General features: G+C 45.4%; 1 protein-coding gene across 1 annotated transcript in view; it reads left to right on the top strand.

The window, feature by feature from the left end:
• LOC147030736 (mucin-2-like) overlaps positions 1-21372 on the top strand; it is a 229299-nt gene that overhangs the window by 102448 nt on the left and 105479 nt on the right. Inside the window, exons 14-20 of the mRNA XM_085872197.1 lie at positions 5443-5580; positions 5750-5902; positions 7581-7672; positions 7836-7962; positions 10410-10659; positions 17063-17103; positions 17418-17518. Of these exons, the coding sequence (XP_085728323.1) occupies positions 5443-5580; positions 5750-5902; positions 7581-7672; positions 7836-7962; positions 10410-10659; positions 17063-17103; positions 17418-17518 (902 nt within the window). The remainder of the gene's footprint in view (positions 1-5442; positions 5581-5749; positions 5903-7580; positions 7673-7835; positions 7963-10409; positions 10660-17062; positions 17104-17417; positions 17519-21372) is intronic.

The following is a 21372-nucleotide window of genomic DNA, read 5'->3' on the forward strand; positions in this document are numbered from 1 at the left end:
GTCCTGCATTGGAGTAATCAGAAGAAACGCAAACAAGCAACAAACAAAGATGAAGTCATCAGGAGGAACATATGATGTCATATGTGGGAACCTTTTGTTCCTCATGGATAGGCGGTAATAGGTGTAAGGTTTCACCTCGATCTGTTTGGCCACTTCAGAGAAGATTTTTGAAGGTTTAAAAAAAACAAACAATATGGCTGCCGAATCACGTAACCAATGACGTCATCAATTTCTTTTCGATAGACCATATTATCCCTATGTGTGGTGTTGGCTTAATGGCGAGGGTGGTGGGCTTTGGATCCTCGAGTTCAAATCCTACTCAGCTGTTGAATTAATACCAGGAGGGGTTAACTCGACCTGTCATCCTCCCGAGGTCGGAAAAATGAGTGCCAGCATGCTAGTATACTGTGTCAGAGTGGCGACCCATCCAGGATTGTGCCCAATAGCCGAGGAGACTGCTTAAGCAGCACCAGCGCTCTGCACAGAGTATGGTCCCAATCTCCTCTCCCACTCATATTATCCCTGCATGACCCTCAAAAATGTTCATGCTGATGAGATGTAGCATTCTACATATGCAATTATGACGTCATAATGAAGGCACCAATGATGTCATAAAAATCACACTTATTGCCCAAGATGAGTACTTACTGTGTGCCAAGGTTCAATTTTTTTCTTGATGTGGTTTCAAAGATGCAGCGGTCCAAAGATTTTCCGTTTTTCCAACCTGGCTGCAGCACCATGTGACCTATGACATCATAATTATTTTTAAGTCATTCTAAATGAGTAGTTGCACCTATGGTAAAAATTTCGTCTCAATCCGACAAGCAGTTGCAGAGAAAAACACAAAAGTTCTGTGCGGACAAACAAACAGACAGACACATGAAAAATCACCCAGAGAGCGACACTTGGCAAAACAGCACAAAGCAGAACGGCACTCGGTAGAGTGCATACCTCTGCCAAGTGGAACAGCACATGTTTTGTATCCCTTTGAATTTTGATGGGCTCCACCCATCGTGTGCCTGGTGCTCAAAGGGTGGAGGAGGTCCTTGTGAGCCAACGGCCATCCATATCTAGTGCCCAACTGTGTCTGCGGACGTACGTCCTCCTGCAGTTGGGTTACTTTTTTATTAGGAGGTTGGTGGCAGGATTTTCACTCCAGCCACTGAAAAAGCCTTCACCCTGTGAAACATTCTAAAAACGCAAAAAAATCTGAAAACCCACTCTTTGGGAGTACCTCCTGTGCAGCTACCCTCCGCAGGGCAGCTCACTGGATGACAGGATTGGGGCAAAGCCTTCGGGACCCTCACTGTATATATATATATATATATATATATATATATATATATATATATATATATATATATATATATATATATATATATATATATATATATATATATATATATATATATATATATATATATATATATACACACATCTATATATATATATATATATATATATATATATATATATATACACATCTATATATATATATATATATATATATATATATATATATATATATATATATATATATATATATATATATATATATATATATATATATATATATATATGTATATATATATATATATATATATATATATATATATATATATATATATATATATATATATATATATATATATATATATGTATGTATATGTATATGTATGTTTGTGTATATATATATATATATATATATATGTGTGAATGTATATATGTGGATATAGATATGTATATATATATATATATATATATATATATATATATATATATATGAATATATATATATATATATGGATATATATATATATATATATATATATATATATATATATATATATATATATATATATATATATATATATATATATATATATATATATATATATATATATATATATATATATATATATATATATATATATATATATATATATATATATATATATATATATATATATATATATATATATATATATATATATATATACACATGTATACATGTATATTGTTACGGCTGTGTAAATTCGCATTACACCATAAAGGGCCCCCAGGTGAGATATCTTCATAGGTACATGTACATAGGTAGTTAGCCCAAACCCGTTGTATAGAGGGAATTTATGTGATCCATCCGGGCTGCGACGCTTTGAGTTAGTCGTTTTTCTTTCTCCATCTTTTATTTCAAACAAACAGCATCTCAACAACCACACCATCCCCACCACAGCGCCAACCACACTACAACAACGACACACCACCACCTTCGCCTTTGCCTTCACCACTTCATCCCACATCATCGCTTCTACGGCCATTCCCGTACCACCTGTGAACACTGAACGTCTGGCTGTCTCGGGCCCGTTCGGCGATCGGTGCCGAATGCACCGAGCCGCGAGCGCGAATGGCGGCCTTTCCGAGGGGAAAATTCGGATCAGGAATGCTTCATGCCCACTTCTCCTCCGTCCAATGGGCAAGCGTGAGGCGGCTTGGCCCCGCCTCCAGGCGCTTGGAGGTGAATTCCGTCTTGGTCCATCTATGCAAATTTTTGGATCAGGGAAGGTTCACGCCCATTTATGGCCGACCAATGGCTGACCGGGGGGGGCGGTGTGGGCCCGCCTCCAATCGCGTCCTGATCCGGGAATTTGCATATCGGCGTCTCCTGAGCGCTATAAAGGTGCGAGCAGAAGGCGACTCGCGAGCTGGAGTTGGGCTGGAGTTGAGCGAGGAGGAGAGTGTGGCGTAGAGAGTTGCTTTTGGAGACGAGGAGCGTTGCGTTGGTGGAGTCGAGTCGAGTGCGCACGGTGGAGCTGCAGGCAAGGGAGCTCGGGTCCGAGGCAGGAGGACGGCAGTCGGCGACGAGGCTGTGGTGTGGGGGATCGCTCGTCTCGTCGCGGGACCCAAGCCAGCCACTCCACTCCCCCAGGGAATCAACAATTTCCCCTCCCCCCCCCCACGCTGAGATAGTGCAAAAGGGGGCCCCGTTCCTCCCCCACCCCAAACGTGGTGCCAACAAGCACGCCAGGGGCCCGGAGTCGGGGCACAGCGGCGCGGACACTTTGCGGCTTGCCCGCCAACGCGTCACGAGGACGCGGGTAAGACCTCCCCGGTCTCGCGGACCTGGCTGCTCCTCCAGGCCCCTTGCACATTTGGCCTACGGGCCTGTCTGCCTCCTTGTCTGTGATGGTGGCTTCTTTCTTTTGCTTTTGTGTAAATGTGTGTTGGCGCCTTCTGTGAAGTAAAACTGTGTAAGTGTTGGCGTGTGTACGCGTTAGTCGGTTGTATTACATTTGCTTTTTGTGTATGGCTGTTTTTACGTGCTTTCCGTGTGTCGCGTAATAAAGCGCTTGCAGGTTGAACTGTGCCCGTTTTGCTTCGTCTCCTTCCTTTTAATTGACTCTCCATCCTGCTTCATGTAAGGGGTTCGTAGTGGGTGCAACATCCCGGTAATTAATCTGAACCATCCAGGTCGACGATAACACCGCTCGGTTATCCAGATAGTACGGAACGGGCCGCTCAAGCGGCTCGTGTCCGGAGTCGACCTGTGGCGAGGTACGATCGCCCGGTTTACCATCCGCGTGGGTACTTCGGGACGTCGAGTTTGGCGAACAACCCTATCCTACGCGGGTGGCCCATTGGCACGATTGTGGTGAGGTCGAAAGGCCCAGCCTTGGTCCGAGAGGGTCACGACAGAATTGTCCGTCCGGTGGGCGACGTGCCGCGATTCGAGTTGCGTGGCCGTTCGCACGCCCGCGAATTCGCAACAATATATTGTTATAGAAATGGCCCTTATGGGAATACTAAATATAGAATTTGCTCAGTTACCCCATTAAATTAATGTATAGATAGGTTGTGTGGTATAAGGGACGATATGTGTGTGTCGGGAGGTGTAACAGGCTGTTTTGTGTTCGTGCTCTGGTGGTGAAACGAGAGATCGCTATTATTCATTCCTCATTCCGGAATAGGCCCCTCCCAGTCGGCTGAGAGGAGTGGCCTCGAGTTAGGGGTGTGGCCTGGACAGGAAGTGACGTGAAGGGGAGGAGTCTTTGGTCAGGGAGTCGCCGAGACAGACGTGTGTCGAAGGAGCTCGCGTGTCGAGGCGAGAGACAAAAGAAAAAGCCAGTGGTGAATTGACCGGCAGAGAAAGCGGAACCTGCACATCGATTCACCTCACGACTCGAAGGAGAAAAGAAAAGAGGACAAAAGGAGTGCTGTGTGTGGGGAACGGCCGGGTTCTCGAGGCGTGCTCGGAGTCGCTTCGAGGCGAGCGAACGAAGGAGGCACCGTGTTGGGTCTGCTGGGAGAGACGCTGAACCGACCTGCACGTTGGTGATTCGACCGAGAGAGGAACTGAGGGGACGAAGCTGGAGTCGGGCTTCGAGGCGGGAAGGCCGGAGAGGATACGCCGGAGCGTCTGACGGTCCTTGCTCACTTCACAGCTCGACACGTTGTGATCCGGCTGTGGAAGTCGGACCTCGACTGGGACCTTGTATGGAGAACAGGCCAGGCCGGGATTCGTGTGCTGAACCCTGGAGAGAGATCGGCGATCTCGCATCGACGACGTGGCGCGGAGCCAGAGCGCGCTGAGGAGAACCGCGCACTCGGTGACTTGGGCGGGAGCTGGAGTGCTGCGCCGCCATTTCTTGCTGCGCGGCACGTTTGAGCGGGAGTTCGAACCCGTGGAAACCCGCTGGTTTTTATGAGCGACCTTCGTGCTTTTGGGACATGGTCCTCTTGTCCATGAGCCATCACCACTCTGTCTTGTCCTGCATGCATGTTTATTTGCACGTGTTGTATAAGGCATATTTCGTAGTTATCCCCTCGAAACCTTTTAGCCGTGGTTCCCGAGTTAAGAACTGGTTGATTGTTAATAAAACCACTGTCATGTTATTGCTTGTGTTGTGATCCCTGATGTCCCCAATAAATCTGGTTAATTCTGATGAAGTTTCCGCGATGGATTAATGCGTGTCGCGTCGAGGAATGATCCGTTCGATTGGCATACAAGACCAAAATGGTTACAGACTGGTAGACTCCGCTCGGTCACTGACAAAGCCAGCCTGTAACTGGGGGTTCTTTCTCCCCAACTGGTAAGGTACAGGATTACGTTGGTATCACGATTAAAGACGCGTGACCCGAGGCCTGTGCCGAGCCGGCCGGCGTTATAAACTCCCGGACACGGTGGTGGCGAGGGTGGCACCAGGGACCGGGTCAGATTCCCGCCACCCCGGATCCGCAACAATATATATATATACCAAAGCCACTGGTAGACTTGTGTACCTTACTTTAATTCACAAAGGACAGATGCATATACTTCACGATTTAATGTGTCAAAATTCTGATTTGTATAGTTTGATCCGAGATTCTTTGTGACAGAATATGTCATCAGTGAAGACTTTCTCCTGCCTTTTCTAATTGCCAGTTGTCCTTCTTTCTCACTTTCAGGCAGTTTCTCTGTTTCTCGACAATCTTTGTCCTACATTTTAATCTCCACTCTCTCTGGAGCCAAGCTGTTAATCCACAACCAGTATCGAATTCAACTGTACCTGACACTTCCCACAAACTTTAAAGGAAGAACTTCAGGTTTGTATTATGTGCCATTTTATTCCCACCTATTAACATTCAGCATGCTCTGCTCACCACAAGCTTCAAGGTCTTCCCTTCCTACACTTGTGAGATAGCATCTTGTACTGAACATTCAACAATCATCACATGATTCTCCAATAGTTTATGTGCTTGGCATCTGTTTCAGGACTCTGTGGAAACTACAACACAAACTCGAATGATGACCAGAAGATGCCAGATCACATTTTAGCCACAAGTCCTTCAGAACTGGCCAAGTCATGGCAGTCTAAGATCTGTGCGCCACCTTCCTTGGAAGACACATTGTGTTATGGCGCAAAAGGTGAGTGAAGTTTAAGGTGGAGGTGAGCTCGCTAGCTGTCATGTGCAGCCTGTGGCTGCTGGTTGTATCATTTTCTGTGGGTGCAGCTGTGCCGCTGTTTCAGTGCCCTCTATTAACAGTACAATGGTACTCATTTCGCCGACCTCAGAAGGATGGAAGGCTGAGTCAACCCTACCTAGTGTTAATTCAACGAAAAAGCAGTGGCTCAAACTCAAGACCCTAAAATCTTGAGTCAGCCACCTAAACCGTTAAGCCAACAGCAGGCTTTACATAAGTAGGTGAAGAATGCATTCAAATCATTTTAATGATCATGAGCTGGAGATGCAGTTCTGTCATTATTACACTGCACTTGTGAAGCGAAAAGCAGGGTTAAGCGATTGGTAGCACACGTACATATGTTGTACGTCATATGTGTCTGCATTTTGTAAAGAGCCTACATCAAAAACGAATCAGCAGAGGAAATAGAAACTTTACCACAAGTTACATGACAATGTGATGTAGTGGGCACTCTTTTGAGGTCAATATAGGCCAATTTTCTAAAATCCTCAATTTTCATCCGATTGACTAGAAATTCGAAGAGCATTTGCATATCAAGTCATTGAATTCAACCACCAACTTCATACGCGTATGCCGACGTATGAAAAATTTGCCGAACCAAGCTGGCACACGTCGATTTATGGATTTTTGAGGTAAGCATAGGCCAAATTTCTGAAATCCTCAATTTTTTTTCCTATTCACTTTAAAGTTGGGAAGGATTTGCGCATTTGGTCATTGAATTCAAAAACGAATTATTTTTGAGGTAAGCATAGGCCAATTGGTCAACATAGGCTGGAATTTCTAAAATTGTCAATTTTCATCCGACTGACTTGCAAAGTTGAACAGCATTTTCACATCACCTCACTGAACTCAACCACCAATTATTTTTGAGGTCACCATAAGCCAAAAGGTCAACATCGGGTAAATTTCTGAATTCCTCAATTTTCATGCCATTGACTTGAAATTTGAACAGGATTTTCATTAAAATGATCATGTGTAACGTAGTCTGGTAGCCATATTGGATCAAAGAAAAAATACCCCAAAAAGCAAAGGAGTTGGCTTGTACCAAGTCCTAAAGACTGAACGGGGTGTGTATTCTATGAATACCATGCAGTTAATGTAGAAATCAATTAGCAAGCAGTAAAAAAAGACATGTAATGGAGAGGGATTTAATTTCCCTTAACGACAAAAGATGAAAATTTTGGGTTGCATGATGTATCGATTTCTATTCTGCTCACTATTGAGCTGTTCCGTTTGGAGTTGATCGCCGACGGAATCAAATTTGGCTATGAACTGGCATTCTGATCAGGTGGAGTGGCATCTTGCAGCACACAGTCCTTCGTGTTGGGATGTAAAGCTGATGGTCATTTCTGCATTGAGTTTGTGGACATTAAAAATTCCATCTTTCAAAAAGAGGAGTCCAATATTTAGTGGTACCCTGTACACAGTCACTGTCTGGAGTTAGCCATAAACTAGCAATACCTAGCAGTATATGGGAGTGCTGAAGTGCTTTTGGTTCAGCCATGATGGGTTAAATGCCCATCCCCCTTTGCCTAATTTTCCTTTTATTTCCTTTGAATGCAATCAGCTACGGGTTTATTGTTGACATGTTCTTCCTTTTCGCACCCCCTCTCCCTCACAGAGACAGAAACTGGTGTGTGCGACATTATTAGAGACCCCGTAGGTGTGTTCTCTCGCTGCCATGGTGCTCTAAACGAACAGGCCTACTACAAGGTACTTCCTGGCACATCCCGTTGTTGGATAATGAATAAATGACAATGCTGAATAACTTCTGACTTTTCACATCAATGAATATCACTCTATTCATGTCTTGGAAGCTCATGGTTGTGTTAAAGTTTGTTGCATTTTGTTGTGCATTTGTCTGTACGTTGTGCAGAGGTGTACCGATTACTCATGTTCATGCTCTAATTCTATCGCCTGCGGTTGCGTGGTAATCGCTGCCTTCGCACACGCGTGTGGTGAAGCTGGGTTCCCTGTACTTCAATGGAGCAAAGGTGTCTGTTGTAAGTCAAAACACAGTTATTCATTCAACAGAAATCAAAATTCCTTTGTCATATGTCTTTACTCAGTGGAATAGATATAAAATGCATTTGATTAGGTTATTCTTTTGAATTATATTATTTCTGGCTAAGTCTCTGTGGGAAACACAGCACAAAGTTTGTTTGATGGCGAGCCAGAGTTTAATGGCAGTCTCATTCAAATTCCAAACCTTTCTAACCTGATTTCCTGTCATCATTAATGCCTCCAACATTGCATTTCTTTTACTTCCCTTACAACCAAATGTAATTACAAATCACATCATACAAAACAAAGCACATTGTCCTAAAGGCCCTGTCACACCTTGATGTTTTAGCCAGCGTATGGCAAGGTCTCAAAATGTATGTAAAACGCTGGCGTACGCTGAACTATTGATGTTTTTTATTTTATTTTTGGGCGTATAATAACGTGTTGGATGTATGCATAACGTATTAGTAACGTACACAGAACGTTTTAATCACATATAGATAACTTATACCAACGAATGCTGAGCGTGTTGTCGGCGTTCACAACCTATGCCCAACGATAGTCGAACTTATGCATAGCGCGGCAGCGTATCGCCGACGATCACGTGGCATAGGCTATTCATAGGCTGCGGCTCAACGATGCAAATCATAACCGCACGAGAAATCGAAGTGTGAAGCCGCTGTCACACCTTGACGTTTTAGTCAGCGTATGCCGACGTATGAAAAATTTGCCGAACCAAGCTGGCACACGTCGAATACGTTATGGGTAAGTTTTGTATACGTTAATAGCACGCTGGCATACGTCATCATACGCCGAGTACATCGAGAAATTTTCTGCATATCGAAAATATCTCGACGTACTCGACGTATGACACACATTCCGCATACGCTGGCATAAGTTGAAGGCACGCTACGCGATCGTTGACACACGTTACTTGTATGTTACTCAAGTCGAAACACGTCAATGTAATGGTTTGCGTCAGTGTTCCAGACTCCCTGTTTTTTTTTTTTTTTGGTTTTCTTTCTTTGTTATGACTGTGATGTTGACACTTCGATTTCTAGTGCGGTTATGATTTAAATCGTTGAGCGGCAGCCTATTAATTATATTATATTATAACCGCACTAGAATTCGAAGTGACAACATCACTGTCACGCCGAAGAATAAAAAACAAAAAAAAACCAGGGAGTCTGGAACACTGACGCTAACTATTACATTGACGTGTTTCGACTTATGAGTACCTTACAAGTAACGTGTGTCAACGATTGCGTAACGTGCCTACAACACGTTACTCATAGGTTAGAAATAAGTTTCGTGTACGCTAAACATTACCTCGACGTGTATCGACCTATGAGTAACTTACAAGTAACGTGTGTCGACGTGTGTCAACAATCGTGTAACGTGCCTCCAACTTATGGCCAGCATTATGAGGAATGTGTGAGTCATACACTGGCATACGTCGAAAAAATTCAAGCATGGAAAATTTGTCTAACACCTCGGCGTACTACGACGTATGCCAGCGTACTACGACGTATGCCAGCATACCACGACATATGCCAGCGTGCTATTAACGTATACAAACTTACCCATAACGTATTCGACGTGTGCCAGCGTTTTAGCCAAATTTTGCATACGTCAGGCATACGTTGGCGAAATCGTCAAGGTGTGACAGGGCCTTAAACTGTATTTGCTTTGAAAATTCAGATTTTCAGCCCATCACTCCTGACTTCCTCCAACACTTGCTGTGCTTTGCCTTGCATTCAAAATTAGTAATGAGTCGTTTATCCTCGCATCCAAAATTATGAATGATTAATAATTCATCCTCGCATCCAAAATGAGTTATTCTTACTCTCATCCAAAGTCAGCAATGAGTAATTCATTCTCACATTCACAATCAATAACGAGCAATTGAGCATAATGTCGACAATTATTGATGAGTAATTCCCACAATCGCAATTAGAAATGAGTAATTCAGCCTTACATCTACAACTATAACGGCACTCGGTGGAGTGCATACCTGTTTCTGAGTTAAACCTGGAGGGAGGGGAGGGGGTACTGGAAGAACGCATGCATCCACTACGAGTTGGGGATGGTCAGTGGACTGATAGAGCAGAGGGAGCTCGACCAGAGGAGAGGCAAGAAGAAACAGAGGCCACCGATCTGCCTCTAATGTGAGAGCAACAGATCTTGTGCTTTCGGCCTCATCATGGGAGATGCCGTGGAACATACATTTAATTGTAGGCTGAACATACATGCTGCACTAGCCAAAATATTTCATCCATTGTTTTTACTCTTGCTAACTTTGTATGTTTACAACACAATAAATCCTTTTCCGCTTGCAATTTAGAAACACAATGAGCAATTTATTGAGTGAAAAAAAAAGTCTTCACAAACTCTGCCTTTTCTAATTAACCCCTCTGACTATTTTCCTGATTGCACCTCTGTTTAGCTGAGGCTGCAAAGTGCCCACATAACCTGGTTAACCAAAAGATCACGAGCTGCCTTCAGACCTGCCGCTCATTCTCCATATCTGCACATGAATGCCCATCATTGCCATACCCCATCTTTGACTGTACCTGTCCACATAATGCTGTGCTTTCTGACACCGGGGAATGCATTCCACTCTCGCGGTGCCCTTGTCACACATCTGAAGCCATCATCAAAGCTGGAGAGACCCATCATCTTTCAATTGGCACTTGGTGAGATTATGGTGATTATAGTTTAGTTAATGCAGATTGGACTGGGATTTATAATGTACTAGCAGGGTGTGCTTACACACTGTGTAAGCATACGAACCGTTCTTCGCCATTGTCTCGGGTCACTCACCTGCATTTGATTTTTCATTTATTTATATTTTCATTTACGGATGCTTTCCAACGGTTCTGTAATTTTTTTTCTTGGTGTAGCGGCTTCGATATCCGTCAGCACACAATATTACCGTGCTTTCTCATTGTCTCAGGTCACTCACCTGCATTTTTTTCATTTATTTTTACGTGTTTATTTTCTTCATTTATTTATATTTTCATTTCTGGATGTTGTCCGATGAGTCTGTGAATTTTATTGGTGTACCGGATTCGATCTCCATCGGCATGCAAAATTTCAGCTTTCAACATCACCCAGAAGGTGCCAGTCTTTAATATCAGTCAATGAGTGAGTGAGTGACTCACTGACTGACTGAGTCAGTGGTTAGAAAGAACTTTACATATTAGTGGGGAAACTTAGCTAAATATAGCATAACAATTGTGCATTTTGTGAGGAAAGCACCAAATTTGTCACACGAGTAGCCTATCATATTATGAACAGATTTGGATATTGGGCCATCTCAAATTCAGCCGCTGATGGCTGTGGCAGCCATTTTCCATAGCCATCAAAAATTTTGACATGGCCCAATATCCAAATCTGTTCATAATATGATAGGCTACTAGTGTGACAAATTTGGTGCTTTCCTCACAAAATGCACAATTGTTATGCTAAGTTGCCCCACTATATGTTAGATTTGCTCCACTGACTAGATCATAACTGAGGTGTGGGCTGTGCCGGTGATGTCGTGATACCCTGCACATTTGAGCACTAATTTGAAATTTGGCCATGGTGCTGGCACACAATGGCCAATTCTTTTCTCAAGTCATCGTGGGATCTCTCCCCTGAACAAGTGGATTCTGGCAGGTGGTGATACACCCGGGAAGATATCGAGTATGCTAACTCTGAACAATCCTGTCAGCTCATTATAGTGATAAATACGATAATAATCATAACTAACTAAACAAGTGGTGCGAGGCACAACAAATCCTGCCCATTTAAGGCATAAAGTTATTTTGGGGATCAAATTTAAATTTGAAACATCCTTAACCCCGATCTTCACAAATATGCATTTTTCACCATCGGATTGTTAGGATTTTAAGTCACAAATAGAAAAAGGTTCACTATAAGCTTAGTTTGAAGTAAATCGGATCATTTTTGACGAAGTTATGAGCGAAAAACGATTTTGATCTTTTCGTGACCTGACCTTGACCTTTGACCTAATTGGACCCAAAAGTTAATGGGGTTGTCCGAGGTTCATTACCCACCTGTGGATACAATTTGACAGTGTTTGAGCCAGCCGTTTGCCCGTAAAGTTGTATTTTCGTAACCATGTTTTAGTTTTAATGGAAAAGTTGTAATTTTGACCGATGACCATGACCCCCAAAACTTCGGATCCTACCGATCTTCACAAATATGCATTTTTAACCTCCGCCATCTTCGAAGATGGATGGAGGTTACTGTTTTCACCCCTTTCTGTTTGTTTGTTTGTTTGTGAACAGTATTACGGAAAAACTCCTCGACGGATTTCGACGAAACTTGGTGTGGGGGTTAGGTATGGTGGGGGGGGGGGGTGGATTCCCTTGGGCGGGAATCACTCCTCCCCCCAATTTTCATCGCACCATGCATTCCACAGTCGCTCCATTCATACAGACCCGCTGGCCTCACTCACTCATCAAGCCTCCTCCTCACAACTCTTCAACTCACACATCGCTGAATTCTGCCATCCTGCTGACTACTTCCCCAAACTACCTCATGCTCCCACGTCATCCCTTAAACTAATAGCACATCCTTTTAACCTACGTAGCTAAGCTACATCCCCCTACACATCCACAGTCTGTCACTGTCCTCAAAATAATCCCATACTCCATTTCCCATCCTAAATCTCACCTAAAATCCCTCTACCTAATCCATTCCACGGGCCCCATGAGGACTTACCCCTGCCCCATGAAGCCGGTCTAGCTATGCTAACCCTTCCCCCTAACTAGTGTTATCCTGTGCCCGGGCAAGGAGGTCTTCCACCCTTTGCCTGGGAATCCTGTTCATCCGAATGCGAGGCTTGCCTTTTTTTTTAAATTGCGCAGCAACAGCGCGGCAACTCGCAACCTGCGCACCAGCATGGCAATTCACAGCCACGCACCTGTGGCGTGACGTCATGGCAGCTGTTCGCGTCCCTCGTCCCTCGTCCCTCTTGGACGGCACCATCCGGCAGGGATTCACCCTCCTACCGGATTCCAACCCTACACGCTGCCATGACGCCATTCTGCGCATTAAAAAACACAAGCCCCGCGTTTCGAGGGGTTCCCCACACGAACACATGTGCTCTGCCCGTTGGAGCTTAACACAAGCTCGCGTGGAGAACCCATCCGGTCCAAATCTGTCATCCTGCTTAACCTTTGTACGTCCGCGGGATCGGCAACATCCACCGCTGGCGATTCCGGACCAGGTTTCACTCCCGCAAGCGCGCACGTGGTGGCCTCGTGCGTACCACAGCACGAACCTCGCGCTCGCTGCTGGGTAAACCCGGCGCGGTTCCCAATCCAACTACGGCCGCTACTCGGCCCTTGTCTCTCTGTCATCGTCGTCATTGCCATTCGACCCACGCACACCTGCGTGTCACGACGCTCAGACTCCACTCCATCACACTCACCCTGGGAGACACTGCTGCATGTTCGCACATGCCCACTGTCATCTCCCTTACGTACCGCTCTCTTTCGCACACTGTCTCTCTCATACAGACCCTTTCACTCACACACGCGGTGACACTCACACGCGGTGCCTCATCCACACACGGCGTGCTGGGAAGCACACACCCCGGCACACTCACAACCACACCACTCACACGCGGGGGCACACTCACACCTTGCACCACACACACCGGGACAATCACGCTGGGGATTCGCGTCACCTCTAGGGGTCGCGGGGCCTCCATACCCCCCAAGCTGCACGTGCACGCGTTCGCAGCACTCGCCCCCTCGAACTCGCTTGACACGACCGAACCCACCTGGTCGTGATCAGCTTCAAGGGAGAATAGCGTCTCCCTCCGTTCCCGAAGGAGGCTATCCGGCTGCTTGCACCGGGTCACGACACAGTCCGCCAGCTCGCCCCCATTAAGCCTCGCTAGCTTTGTGTGTGTGTGTGTGTGTGTGTGTGTGTGTGTGTGTGTGTGTGTGTGTGTGTGTGTGTGTGTGTGTGTGTGTGTGTGTGTGTGTGTGTGTGTGTGTGTGTGTGTGTGTGTGTGTGTGTGTGTTCTGTTCCTTTAACCCCGTCTTTATCATTTTCTCTCCTTGTTCCTTATTTCTGTTTCTTCCTGGTTCCATTTTCCTTCCCATTTGAGTCGTTCTTCCTCTCTGAGCCCCATTAGCTGTTCGTTCTCTTTCCGGAGTTTTTCGAGTTGTTCGTTATCTTTCCGGAGTTTTTCGATCTCTGTGGACTCCAATTTTGCTCTCCGTTTTAGTTGTTCAATTTCACACTCGTATAGTTGTAGTTTTCTCTCCTACTGTTCCGACTGCTCTTCATTTTCCAATCTCATTGTTTCTTTCAATTGGCTCATTTCCTTCTCCTGTTTCATTCGTTCTTCCTTCATTACTCTTTCTTGCATCTCATTCTTTAATCTGGCCTTTACTTCCAGCTGTTTGATCTGTACAGTGTGGTTCCTTAACGTTTCATTCTCTGTTTTCGTTCTTCTCTCACCATCCTCAACTCGTTTTGTAATTCCGTCTCTTTGTTTTGGTGTTTCTGTAACTCAGAAGTTTTTTTTCCATTTTTTTCTCACTCTCTTCATCCCTTTCCTTGCACATCTTATCCCTTTTCCTACTCATCTCATCATTCTCCCACCTTGCTTCTTCTTTCAATTGTTTCTGATATTCCTGTTCTCTTTTTACCTTCTCTTCTAAGCTTTTTCTGTCCCGATTTCCTCTTCCTACCTCACCCTTCAGTTGCTCCAATTCCAACTTGTATTTCCGTCTTTCCTCCTCTGGTTTTTTTTCCATTCTTCCTCCAATTGTTTCCGAAGCCTGTCAATGTCCGCCTGCCTCGCCTGCCATGCCCACGTGGTTTGAAACGGTTGTTGGGCGCGCTCGCCTCGTGTCGCGCCATTCGCCGCGCCATAAATAGCCGCTCACTCCGTGCTGCGCTGAGGTGCGATCGCCCCGCCATTATGCGACTCAGTTTGCTGGTAAAGTTCATGCTCAGAATATAGGGTTGAGCTTCCCCATGGATCAACATCAGCGGCGAGTTTATAAAAAGAACCATCCCGGGCCATGGACTCTACATTAAAAGACATATCTAATACCCCGGCACCTGCTCGCCTTGAAATGCCATCTTATTTCACGTCAGCGATTAAAACTTTGCCTGCTCGTAATTTGGAGGGAATCGGGGGTCGCTCCACTCACCCCTGAACCAATTCCCGTGAATTTAGCCTGGAGACGGGAGAGTTTGTTTCCCGCTCGCTGACACCAGTGTTGCGAGGAGGGGGGTAAGTTCGTATCCCACTCTTGACACCAGTGTTGCGAATTCGCGCCCTCCGGCGTGCGATCGACCGCGTTTAGCCAAAAGCGGCCGCCTCGCCCACCGGAACGGACAATTCAGTCGTGACCCTCCGGGAACTACCACCCGGAGCCAATCACGGGTGGCGGTTTAACCTCACCACAACTCAGTCCGCATTCTACCCGCGCGAAATAGGGTCCGATCGCCGAATGGTCGATTTACCTAAGTACTCGCGCGAGTAGTGTACCGAGGAGTTGTACCACGCCACAGGCCGACTCCGGACACGAACCGCTTAAGCGGTTCGTTCCGTATTACAGGGATAACCGAGCGGAGTTATCGTCGGCCTTGACGGTTCCGATTAATTACCGGGATGTTGAAACCCACTACGAATCCCTTACGTGATGCAAGATGGAGATTCAATAAAAGGAAGGAGACGAAGCAAAGCGGGAAACAGTTCAACAAGCAATGCACATTTATTACGGAAACACGGAAGGCACGTATATTACAGTCAAGACAAGATGCACCAAAAGCAAATGCAATACGACCGAATAAAAGGGGCAATTATTTACAACACTTATACAGTTCTACTTGTCGGGACTCGGCGCCACATCACTCATACAAATAGCAAAGGAAAGAAAGCCAACCTCACAGGCAAGGAGGCACACAGGTCCGTGGACCAAATGTGCGTGGATCCTGGAGGAGCGGCCAGGTCCATGAGACCGAGAAGGTCTTACCCGCGTCCTCGTGACGCGATGGCGGGCAAGCCGCAATGTTCGCGCAGCTGCGCCCCGACTCCGTGCCCCTGGCGTGGTCGGCGAGCCCTCTCCGGCGTGCTCCGCGCAAGCAGTTTTGTTGGCACCACGTTTAGGGTGGGGGAGGAACGGGGCCCCACGGCACTATCTCAGCGCGGATGGGGGGGGGGGAATTGCTGATGCTCAGGGAGAGGGGAATGGCTGGCTGGCTTGGATCCCGCGACAAGACAAGCGACCCCCACACCGCAACCTTGTTGCCGACCGCCGTCTTCACTTGACTCGAACTTGAACTCTTCACTTGCCCCGACCAGCCACCTGCAACTCAACCGCGCGAACTTCGCGAGTCTCCTTATGCTCGTGTCTTTATAGGCCGCAGGAGGAGCCTATATGATAATTTCAGGATCAAAACGCGATTGGAGGCGGGGCCACGCCACCCTCTGTTCAGCCATTGGTGCGGCAAAAAGGGGGCGTGAAGCCTTTTTGATCCGAATTCCTCGCGTAAAGAATCCACGTTCATCGCGCTTGGAGGCGGAGCCATACCGCCCGACGCTCACCCATTGGACGGAGAAAAAGGGGGCGTGAAGCCTTCCTGATCCGGATTTCTCCATCGGAAAGGCGGCCATTCGCGCTCGCGGCTCGATGCGTTCGGCACCAATCGCCGAACGGGCCCTGGACAGTACGACGTTTGGTGTTGACTGGTGGTGTGGTCGATGGTTGGAGAAGTAGATAGGCGAAGGTGGTGGGGGGTTTTCTGTGGTGGTTTGGTGGTTGGTGGGCGTCGTTTGGGAATAGTGGTGAAGCGATGTTTGCGGGATGGAGTTGTGAAGGTAAAGGTAGTGGCTGTTTGCGTTGTTGGCTGCTTAATGGTCGAAAATAACAATAGAGAAAGAAAAATGGCTAACTCAAAGCGTCGCAGCCCGGATGAATCACACATATTCCCTCTATACAACTGGTTTGGGCTAACTACACATGAACTTATCGATATATCTCACTTGAGGACTCTTTCTGGTGTAATGCAAATTTCCACAACCGTAACAACTGTTTATGTCTTGTTCTTTTTTAGCACGTGTCAAAATGCAGGTCTGAACTGCACAAATCAACCAGGTCAGTTGTACTTCCTCCCACCTTCGACTTGTTTTAGTTTGTGTTAGTTTGTGTTGAATTAATATCATCAAGCGGTAATTCTCTGCTCACATAAAGTTGATATGTGTGGGAAATTAATTCATTAAAGAGACAGCAGCACTTGTAAATATCTTACTTGAAGGACGTGGGATAATTTAGCTCCGAGAGATTACACAGGCGTATGTGGTAGTAATTTCTGTCAGGCTGTTGGTTTTGTCCTCCCTTTGATAATGTTAATTCCAAATACGTTTTATCCTCATTTTTTAACTGAGTGACCTCTTTCTTCTCTATTTCAGATTGTCGACATCCTGCAACTATAGTGCGCTGTGCACAAGATGGCAGGGCTGAAGTTGGTGCGGCCTGTCAGCAGCATTGTGGGCACAAATCAGCAGACTGCGTTAGTCACATTTCATCAAACTAAATCATCTTATTAACTACCACAAATCATCACAACCAGTCACCTATTGCTACTCACCGTCTTCGTTAGCCCCTCATTGTTTACTTTTCACAGTTAACTCTTCTTGACAACATCTCTCCTATCACCATCTGCTCACATAAACACCAGCTCTTCCCCTCTCCAAAATGCGATAATTTATCATCTACTGTATTTCCTTATTTATCATCTATTTTCCTGATTGCACGGTCATCCAGTGTATCATTTTTTTCGAGCACTTGCTTCCAGCAATCACTTTGTGAAAACTCAGATTATATCATATTAGAAAAAGTACTGTCACTTTGCTGATAGAGTTAATGAAAAGTTAACACTTTTTCTACTTCACAAACATTTTGCTCTATTCACTCTATAATTTGTCCGAGGTCAACTTCCATCTGCTTGGAAGCCAGCTAATATCACATTTTTTGTGTTCCCCACTTAAGTGTCCATCCACCCCATGTCTCTCCTTCCCCTTGCTGAATTCATGCCCTGTACCCTCCTTACTTCCTTCACTTCACCCTCTCCTTGCTTCCTTCGTGCCCCACATCCTCCTTTCTTCCCCTGCACCCTGCCCCCTCTTTGCTTCTCCTCCTGTGTCCCCTTTTTTCTCTTCTTTCCGTTGCATCCCCGCTACTCTCTTTTAACCCTGCGCCCCGGCCACACTCTTATCTCCCTGTGTTCTGGACCCTCTCTTCTCCCCCTGCAGTTTATGTTTTGTATCTCATTGATGAGCTAGATCTGCATCAATACATGAATCAAAATTCAATTGGGTGTTCTTGTCACCTAACCAACTTATCCACCCAGGTTTATCATAATTCGTCCACAACTTTCTGAAATGTTGTGCTATATATCAGTTTAGTCCTATCATTCAATGGTGAAAAACCACTTAATTCTTGGATCCGGATTCAAATCTTCACCAAAATGGAATCAATTCTTCCATGCACATGCCCAACCTGGCTACCAAGTTTTGTCCGAATCCGTCCATAACGTTTTGAGATATCGTGCCATACTGTATATTGTTTTTGGCCCCATCTCTCAATGGTGAAAAATCACTATAAAAATTATCAGATTCAGTTCTGGATCTTCATCAAAATCTCATCATTTTGTCCTTGTCACACACCCAACCTCTCCACCAAATTGCTTCCGTATCCGTCTACAACTTTTTGAGAAATCCTGTTCACAGACAAAAAAATTGGAGGAGGAGGAGGAGATTGGGACCATACTCTATGCAGAGCATTGGTGCTGCTTAAGCAGTCTTCTTGACTATTGGGCACAATCCTGGACGGGTCACCACTCCGACACAGGATACTAGCAAGCTGGCACTCATTTTACCGACCTCAGAAGGATGGCAGGCCGAGTTAACCCCACCTGGTATTAATTCAACAGCTGAGCGGGATTTGAACTCAGGACCCTGGGATCCCAAGCCCACCACAGAAACCATTATGCCAACACCAGGCATACAAACAATTAACCAAACAAGAAAGATACTGTGCTGTGCATGATATCTATGAAATCCATAAAACAAATTTGAGCTTTAAAATAATTGGTGATTAAATTCAAGATGAATTAAATTAAAAAAACATAACAAGATGGCGACTATGCGTGATGCAAATTCCTATCAGCTTGACTACACAATGTAAGGTGACATTGCAGTTAAAGATGACAGAAACACAAACCTATCCATATCTTAACGAAGACATGTCCTTTATGCGTGACTGTTTAAATGGTGAAGACGGACTGACCACATGCCTGGGCGTGGCCTAACTCTATGATTGACAAGGAGCTCTGAAGCGCTCGAGCTGTGTTTGGTTGCTGACTGATCTCGTGGACGGTCTGACGACCAATCTGACGACCAATCACAAAAATGACGTAAAGGTGAGGAGGAGAAAACAATTTGAAAACCCCTCCTATTGACAGAGTCAAACGTCGGGGTAATAATTGGTGGTTGAATCAAGTGACCTTGTATGCAAATCCTCTTCCAATTTCAAGTCAATCAAATGAAAAATGAGGATTTTAGAAATTTGACCCACGTTGTTGACCTTTGCCGATGTTGTCCTTTTGATATTTTGATCTCAAAATCAATAGGCTTCTTGCTTTTTTACCAACTATACCAGTTTGCGAAGTTTTGTGAAGATCGGTTTAAAATTGTGACCTGCAAGCGATTGACACATACAAACAAACAGACAGACAGAATAACACACACGACCAACCAATGTTCTTGAAAAATCATCGATTTTCGCAAGTAACAAACAGACGGCAGACAGGTGTGAAAACATACCCTCCTTCACCTTCACATGGTTTGTTCAACGTTGTGATAATTCTCAGGTTGTCTCAGAACATTGTTAAACAAACCAATTTCCATGTTGTATTTATATTTTTTAAATGTATCTCGTTTGGTATCATGCTCTTATTCTGGTGGAATGTTGAGCTATGCCTGCGTGCGGAACTTTTCAAATGCAGTGCGGGAAGTGGCTGCTGGAAACAGGAAACAGCTGAACGTACGAACTCACGGACAGACACCACGGTTCACATTATATGTACGAGGTCCGTCTAAAAAGTAACGGGACTGACTTCACAGAAATTTTATTCCGAAAAATATATTGAAATCACAGCTTGTCCCCTTCAAAATAGTTTCCCTCCAGTTTCACACATTGTCCAACCTCTTCTTCCACGCTTCGATGCACCCCTGGAAGGCTTCTTCTAGAATCCTCCGGAGCTCCGTCGTCACGACCCTTTTGATGGCCTCCACATCAGGAAATCGGATCCCCTTGATCACCCCTTTAGCTTGGGGAATATGAAAAAATCACAAGGGGCCAAGTCATGCGAATACGGGGGTTGCTCTAGAGTTTGCACGTTTCTCTCCGCCAGAAACTGTCGGATGCTCAGGGCACTGTGAGCAGGGGCATTGTCATGCTGGAGCACCCTGGTGTTCTCCCACAGATCCCTCCTCATTTCCCGGACTGATCTCATGAGGTGCCAGAAGGTCTCCTTGTACACGTATTGATTCACTGTTTGACCCTGTGTTAGAAACTCGAAATGGACGATGCCTTTGATGTCAAAAAACGCGATGAGCATCACTTTGACCTTCGACTTCGACATCCTTGCTTTCTTTGGTCTTAGTGATGCCGGACTTTTCCACTGACGGCTCTGCCGTTTTGTCTCAGGATCGTATTCAAATATCCTAGATTCTTCGCCAGTAATGACTCTCCCGAGCAGGTCTGGATCGTCTTCGAGGCGCTCAATAATGTCTTGACAGACAGTGACTCTTTGCTGTTTGTGGTCCTCGGACAACAGCTTGAGGACTATCTTTACGCACACCTTGTGCATTTCGAGATTTTCAGTGATGATGCTCCAGACAGTGTCCTTGTTGATGGAAAGTTCCTTAGCAATCTTCCGCACCGTGAGTCGACGATCTGAGCACACCATCTGCTTCACACGCTCGATGTTGTCTGCCATTATGCTCGTTGAAGGTCTTCCAGACCGTGGATCATCTTCAACCTCCTCCCGTCCCTCTTTGAACCTCTTGTGCCATTCAAATGCACGTGTACGTGACATTGTTTCTTCCCCGTCGACTTGCTGCAGCATTGCGAAGGATTCGGAAGGTGTTTTGCCAAGCTTGGCAAGAAACTTCAAATTGGCTCTTTGCTCACGACTGGTAGCGCGATGACTCAGAAGAGAAGATGTGTAAATCACGACCTGTAAAAACATCACACAATGATTGCATCACCAATTACATATATTGCTGGAATGTTGCCAAAGACTGTGACGCAACCCGTTCATTCAAGTTGTGTAAGTGGAGCACACAGCAGGCTCAGTCC

Source organism: Eptatretus burgeri, chromosome 3 (genome assembly GCF_056783735.1).
Source record: "Eptatretus burgeri isolate ZD-2024b chromosome 3, Ebu_testis_v1, whole genome shotgun sequence".
Lineage (NCBI taxonomy): Eukaryota > Metazoa > Chordata > Myxini > Myxiniformes > Myxinidae > Eptatretus > Eptatretus burgeri.